General features: G+C 44.5%; 1 protein-coding gene across 1 annotated transcript; it reads left to right on the top strand.

Annotated features, from left to right (window-relative positions):
- Nucleotides 1-244: 244 nt before the first annotated feature.
- EDN1 (endothelin 1) lies at nt 245-7096 on the top strand. Its single transcript, XM_014859026.3, has 5 exons — nt 245-891; nt 2466-2634; nt 4087-4245; nt 4402-4515; nt 6112-7096. The coding sequence occupies exons 1-5, from the start codon at nt 828-830 to the stop codon at nt 6212-6214; spliced, it is 609 nt and encodes a 202-aa protein (XP_014714512.1). The 5' UTR covers nt 245-827; the 3' UTR covers nt 6215-7096.
- The last annotated feature ends 310 nt before the right edge of the window (nt 7097-7406 follow it).

Raw genomic sequence — 7406 nt, 5'->3', positions numbered from 1 at the left:
GGCTTGAAGTGAGAGAGGAGTACGTTCCTCTGCCAGAATACTTTGACCCCAAGTCGAGGGGAGTGAAGAGGGAGAGAGCTCCCTTGTTCGATCACCACTAAAAAATCGGAGAGACATAAAAGGAAAATGAAGTGAACAACAATTAAAAAAATTCCCCGGGCACAACAATACAATCTATTTAAACTGGAGCTCATACTTCTCATACCAATGGTATGACTTTTCTGGAGTCCCTCTTCTGATTCTTGAACTCTGGGGCCGGCAGCTTGCAAAGGGGAAGCCGACTCCAGCGCCGCACGGGCAGGTTTACCAAAGGTCTCCAATGGGTATTTTCTTTTTCTTAGCCCTGCCCCTGAATTGTCAGACGGCGGGCGTCTGCCTCTGAAGTTCGCAGTGATTTCCTTTAGAGCCTGGCCTTATCTCCGGCTGCACGTTGCCTGTTGGTGACTAATAACACAATAACATTGTCTGGGGCTGGAATAAAGTTGGAGCTGTTTACCCCCACTCTATGGGGGTTCAATATAAAAAGGCGGCGGAGAGCTGTCCGAGCCAGACGCGCTTCTGCATCTGTGCTGGGGCGAGCGCCCAGAGGGACCTCGGGGCTCCGCCGCTGTCCCCGCGCGCCACCACCGCGTGCGTCTTCAGACGGCTCCCGCTGCCTTCTTTCTCTCCTGGCAGAAACTTCTTTTTCTCCCCATTAGAGAGCACTTAGGCTGCAGGATCGCTTTGAGATCTGAATAACCAGAAGCGCTTGGAGGGAGCTGAAGCTGTTTTTCTTCGTTTTCCTTTGGGTTTAGCTCGCGGGAGAGACTTTTGATCCTTTTTCCAGAATGGATTATTTCCCCATGATTTTCTCTCTGCTGTTTGTGGCGTTCCAAGGAGCTCCAGAAACAGGTAGGCACGTTGACTTGTAAATCTCTGAATGTTGATGTCTTCTTATCCAGCTTAATGCTTTTCTTGCTTCTGTTTTTCCCTCTTCTTTTTATTACTGCAGCTCAGATTTCAAGTGTCTGGGAATTATTGCTCAAAGCTACTTAAGTCTTCCAGTGGAAAAAAAATCCTCTGTTGAACACAATTGTTCCTATTGCATGAAGATAACATTATTATTATTGCGTAGTGTATTTCCTTGGCTTTAAAAAATATAACTCAAGAAAAGACTAGAGTTTAGCCAAATGTATATTTGCAATGTATGTGTTCATATGCGTAATAGGACACAGAGGAACTTATATCTTATTCAAAGACTGTTTTAATGGTGTGTTAATGTGTAAAATATTTAAACATTTCAGCTTGAAGCCAAGGAATTTTATTCAAGTCATTCAAGCAATATATGAGCAGTAAAATCACCTGCGGAACAGTCTGCTGAGTAACCCCCCGGGCAGTTTCAGGGTGAAGCAGATGTTTTCGTTAAAATTTGTCATTATTGAGTTTAGGTTTCCTTTGGCAGGTTTTTGGCACCCGAAAGAGCTTGAGCTCTCTTTTCAGTTTTATTCACCTGTCCCGGGAGGGGAGCCGGGCTCAGTCTTGCCTGCTTAAGGATTTAGATAGTTACGTGTGCATCTGCTGCTTTCCCTCCTTTAGGGTCACTGCACTTTTTTTGTCTTTTCTTGACCCTGACTAAAGAGAAAGGATGTCAAGGGAATGAAAAATCCTGGAATGTGTCTGATCATTTGAAATGTACAAAATTGGGCAGATAAGCCGCACGGCTAACTTGTCAGAAGGACAGGCGATGGTGCAGTGGGGACGGGGGAGGTGGCGAATCCCACACACACCCTGATGCTCCCGGGACTCCGAAGTCAAAATCCACAGAACCGTGACTAGATGCCCCGAGCTGCTGTTCAGCTTCACCTTAGGTCAGAGGTTTCTGCGCATTTTATTGCCTGAAATGACGATCGTAGAGCTGATTTCTCTTCTTTCTCTCCAGTCATCTCCCCAAAGCTCTTGACCTCCACCTGTTTCAAGGGGTATATATCATCCCAGCCACTCCCTACCCCATACAAGGTGTGAAGTGGTGGATGCTCCCTAAATGGAAGGTCATCCTGCCTGGAAAAGGCTCTGAGTCTGGGAAAAAGCAGTGGTTTATTTACTTTTAGCCAATTTTAGGCCACTGTGGGTTGCACTGTCCTACTGAGCTCCATGCAGAAGCCAACCCACATTTCTAACTGGGAGCATTTTCAAATATTTCCTTGAAGGCAGCTTCCAGGGGGCTGGTAAGTCCCTTTTCAGGTGTTTTTTTCCATTGCACTTGTATAATCTCTCTGATGGTGGGTAAGCCAGTGAGGGTAAAGGTGAAGTCACGTGAAAGAGGGGAAAAATAAAGTCTTTTTCCCCCTGTGTTTCTTGGTGAAGGCAGGCTGTACGCGTCACCTGCTTTGGTCTTCTCGGCTAGATCTGGTGTCAATCCTGTGATCCAGCGTGGCTCCAGGCCCCTGAGGAGACCTGTCCCACTGACCTGCTCTCTCTCTCCCCAGTGGTCTTGGGGGCCGAGCTCAGCACAGAAGCGGACGGCGGAGGGGAGAAGCCCTCTCCCAGTGCGCCCTGGAGGGCCCGCCGGTCCAAGCGCTGCTCCTGCTCCTCCTTGATGGATAAAGAGTGTGTCTACTTCTGCCACCTCGACATCATCTGGGTCAACACTCCCGAGTGAGTCTCTAGAGGGCATCGTAACTCTAATCATTCCCGGGGTCTGGCTTCACCAGAGCCTGGAGCCCGGTTGCTCTGGTTACTTTTGGGGGGAGCTCCTGCTTGGGATTGTGAAGGTAGCCTTTCTGAGGACATGAAAGTGCCTCGGTGGGGACAAGGCCCCTCCATTCCCAAAAGGAACAGGGTAGTTTGGATCTTAGCAACAGAAAGGGAGGGTCTTCTGAGGCCTGTGGCTCGGGCTACTCATGACAGGACAGATGGAAAGAGTTGATCACCAGCAGGAGGCTCCCTACATTTCTGAAGAGAAACTTTAAGTGTGGGGCCTCGGGGGCTTGTTCTCTCAGTGGGACCTGCCTGGGTTTAGGGAATAATTTGCTGAGGTCATATGTGGGTTAGCCCAACCTGTGCTTCTCAAGGGAGGGCAGAGACTTAAGAGGCAGAAGGGATTATAGAGAGTTACAATCCAATCCCTTCATTTGACTTACATTTAAACAAAAACTAAGACCCAAGATGTTGAAGTCCCTTGTGCAGGAATGAGTTTATGGTGCAGCTAAACCTAGAACCTGGATGTCCTGACTCCTCTGAACTTGCCCCTTAGAAAAGCCCGGTTCAAGACAGCAATGGAAACATGGTCTATAGATTTCTCTCCGGCCTCCAGAGTGAAGAAGACAGTTCCCCTTTTCCCCCCGCCGAAAACCAGTTCACCCATCAGAAGCAGTCATAAACAAAAACACTGGTGCCTGCTGTGTCCCATTATGGCCAAGGATGACCAAAATCCAAACAAAATCAAACCAAACCAAACAAAACCCACAGTGAGCCTAATACTTAGTAAGGTGATACTTCCAAGGGGAGGACTTGATTCCTTAGGTGAGAATCAAAACAGACACATTGGAAATGACTGCAGAGCCTTCTGGCAATGAGTCCTTCCATAGTCACGTGATATCACCAAATTGCAGGAGATGTGCAAACCCCGCCATGAACCTTGCATGCCGCCACCCCCTCAGGGGGCAGCTTTAGCTCTATCATATATGACTTGAATTGAAAATAGGTTTTCAAAATCTTGTGAGTGATGGTTTTGCATTGAGGTTCCTCCCTCCCAAATAGCTAACTAAATAGAACATTAGAAAAGGAAGAAAATATAATCAGATGCCAAAGCAGAGATTTTATAATTTTAGATAAAAGTCAATGTTGCTTGTGTCAAGAAGAAATGGAATTTGGTAAGTTTCATTGAATTAGAAAAACTGGTTTTCTCCTGGTTGGATACACACACTCAGGGCCATTGATGGGCATGTGATTCTGGCTGCTGCCATACTTCGCTCCCCTAAGTGTTACTACCAAGCGCTGTGTGTTGAGCTTCTTGTGTCCCAATGGAATGAGTTTGCCCTATGGAATGCATCATTTTGAAGACTATTAATTATGCTAATGTCTTTTGTTTCTCTCCTTTGATAACAGGCACATTGTTCCATATGGACTTGGAAGCCCTTCCAGGTCCAAGCGATCCTTAAAGGAATTATTTTCTACAAAGGCCACAGACCACAGGAATAGATGCCAATGTGCTAGCCAAAAAGACAAGAAGTGCTGGAATTTTTGCCAAGCAGGAAAAGAACTCAGGTGAGTAGAAACACTTTACTTTCAATCAGTTTTACAGCCTCCTGGTCTCCCTTCTGTTAAGGGATTGCCTTCTTGATTAAGAGAGATTAGCAGAGACGTGGAGAGCACCTGAAGTTACCATTGCTGAAATGTTTTTCCCTATGTGTATTTTAACAGGGGCCAAGACACTATGGAGAAAGGCTGGAATAACCAAAAGAAAGGAAAAGACTGTTCCAAGCTTGGAGAGAAGTGTATTCATCAACAGCTAGTGGAAGGAAGAAAAATAAGAAGGTAAGAGGCTCCCAGGAACAGCTAGCCCCCATCACCAATGCTAATGGTCTAATCCCCTAGTCATTCTTACCTTGATGGGAGAAAGGCTTAGAAGAAAATAGCAAATGGGATCTTCATATTCTATAGCTTAAAGAGAGCAAAAGGAATCCCTCTCAAATATTTTCTTGAAGGCCTTGCGCGCAGACCACTGCCCACAGACCGCGGCCCACTGTGCACTTGGATGATCTTTAGCACACAGCCCTCTGTCTACAGGTAGATTTCCCAAACCAACATATGTCTAAAGACAGTTTTGTCATATCCAGTCTGCACCTCTCTGAGTCAATATATTTGTATATTTATCGCTTTCCCTGAGAAATTAAAAATCATTTCAGAGAGAGGTTTTTTGTTTTTTTTTTAATCAAAGTGTCATGTATAATCAAGTTCTTCAAAAAGTAGCAGTTATCCAAATGGCCATGGGGAAAAGAAAGTCATTAGGTAGGGTTGGTGAGAGTTAGAACATGCCGTTTTTCAGGTTTCTTTATATATTTTTTAATAGGGAAATGCACTTGGTGGAGAGCCAATGTCATTCCTAAAAGCTCTCTCATTTTCTAGTCCGTCATGAGCTGGGGCAGAGAAGGGATCCACATTAGGCAATACCGCAGGGTCGGGAGGAGCAGCTCCACAGCGGTGACTCTTCCAAATCCTAAACCTTCTGGAATTCACAAGCTGGAGGGAGGAAACCTACTTTTAGATCTGTCACGTGTTCTACCTTTCCCTATCGTGGTCAGTGGAAATTTCTCCCAGGACTCCAGTGGCGAGGAGTTCTGTGATCAGTGTTCTGAGCATGGGCCTGGCAGTCATGAGCTCCCTATGAGCTGTTTCCCACTGATATGTGAGACTGTAAGACAGTCTTAGCTGTCCGTGACTTCACACGTGCCCTTGCAGTTTTCATATTTATGATCTCAGGCCATGAATGCTCCCTCAGATTATAAGATTATATAAACCACAGTTTCTGAACTGACTTGGAAATTATTAATTTTTCTATTAGTTTCTGATATATCAACTATGAAATCAACATTACAATTCTTCCCTCTTTCTTTCTCCTGCAAAAAGAAAATTAAACCTGTAGACAAATTTTTTTTTTAATAGCCATAGAACATTTGCTTTGGGCCGTCCTGTACACCTCCTCTGTTTTTATTTCTTTTCCACTAAGTCACCTTTAATTCCTTATGTGATTAAGAAGACATTCATGACTATTTGAAACCTATGCTGAATTACTTTCTCCACAGAGTCCCATGATGGTGGTGGCTGGGTTAGAGCCACAGAAGAAAAGAGAATATCTCTAGTTTACCTTAAAACTGTACTTTAAAATTGTATTTAATGCCCAATTCCTTTTAGATATGACCGTACCACCCTTCCTCTTTGCCTGTTCCCCCCATTCTAGGCATAGGAGGCAGGCTTTATGTTCACTTGATGGTAGCAAAGAGTAGCGTGCTGTTGCAGTTGCTGGTGAAAGTTTAGGAGCTAGCCCTGCATTTATTTGTGCCAGATTCTAATTTTAGACGTTTGTTTTGCCCAGGAATTTTAGATGACATTTGTTTTCTCTTGTCTTAATAGGTTGGAGGCCATCAGCAACAGCATCAAAACATCTTTTCGTATTGCAAAGCTAAAAGCCGAGCTCTACAGAGAGAAGAAAGTGACCCACAACCGAGCACACTGATTCCAGATCCTCTGGGCCTGTCTGCAGCCATCTCCTTCACGGAGAGCTGTGTGCCCAACTCTGCACTCTCTCCACACTGGCTGGGATTAGAGCAAAAGCATCTTCTCTGCTTAGACCGTTTCTTGTTCCAGACTGGCAGAGGACCAGCATCCTTGTTCTGAACATTCCAAGAAAGACTATGGAGTCCCCCAACCCATCTTCACTTGCTCCCATCCGTGGTAACTGCTTTCGTCTTCTCTTCGTTTGGGGTGACAGTGGACCCATCAAAGAAAGCAGAGAGACACAGTGACCGCCAGTTAGGGTGGCATCCTCCAGAGGGAGGTGAAGAGATTCCACGTGCAGGTGGAGCTCCCGAAGAGGGTCCCAAGGGAGTGTTTGTGTCTCACTCAGGCGCCTGGCACATTTCAGGGAGAAACTCCAAAGTCCACGCGAAGATTTTCTAAGGAATGCACAAATCGAAAACACTCGAAGGACAAACACTCGAGTAAAATAAAAAGACTTTTTTTTAATTCATAAAATGCAAAACTGAAAGGAACTATTCCTACTGTAAATCAGGATGTGTTTCATGAATGCGTCTACCTCACCTGTAGTGCACTCTGGCAGAAGTATTTCCCCACCTTTAATTATTGCCTCCTCAAGCTCTTCCCCTCCTGCCACTCTCTCCCCCAACCCCCCACACTAAGTCCTAGCCTCATAGAAGTCTAGTCTAATGTGTGTGTCAGTAGTAGATATAACATTTTCATGGTAATCTACTAGCTCTGATCCATAAGAAAAAAACGATAATTAAATCAGGAGATTGCCTTACCTTGATTTTTGGAAACACAATGGTATAGGGTTCTTTATGACAGACATTGAAGAGGAAACATTGGTTATGCTTTCAAGCAGTAAAATTATTTTCCTTTATGTAACCGGCTAATGGAAGAGGTTGGATTAAATTTGGATGTACTTATTTTTTTATAGATATTTATATTCAAACAATTTATTCCTTATATTTACCATGTTAAATATATGTTTGGGCAGGCCATATTGGTCTATGTATTTTTTTAAAATGTATTTCTGAATGAAATTGAGAAAATGCTTTGTTTTGCCTATCAAGGTAATGACGTTAGAAAATAAATATTTTTTTCCCTACTGTACTGATTTTGAATCATTTCTGAAATTCCCAAGAAGTGGGCCAAACTGGTAGGAATTA

The sequence above is a fragment of the Equus asinus genome, chromosome 8 (genome assembly GCF_041296235.1).
Source record: "Equus asinus isolate D_3611 breed Donkey chromosome 8, EquAss-T2T_v2, whole genome shotgun sequence".
NCBI classification, from domain to species: Eukaryota; Metazoa; Chordata; class Mammalia; order Perissodactyla; family Equidae; genus Equus; species Equus asinus.
This window is presented reverse-complemented; position numbering and strand designations above follow the sequence as displayed.

Excerpts from the sequence above, each read along its gene's own strand:
- EDN1 (XM_014859026.3), top strand. The coding sequence starts at position 828 with ATGGATTATTTCCCCATGATTTTCTCTCTGCTGTTTGTGGCGTTCCAA. Across the intron at positions 892-2,465 it reads CCAAGGAGCTCCAGAAACAG|TGGTCTTGGGGGCCGAGCTC; the intron begins GTAGGCACGTTG and ends CTCTCTCCCCAG. Across the intron at positions 4,516-6,111 it reads GAAGGAAGAAAAATAAGAAG|GTTGGAGGCCATCAGCAACA; the intron begins GTAAGAGGCTCC and ends TTGTCTTAATAG.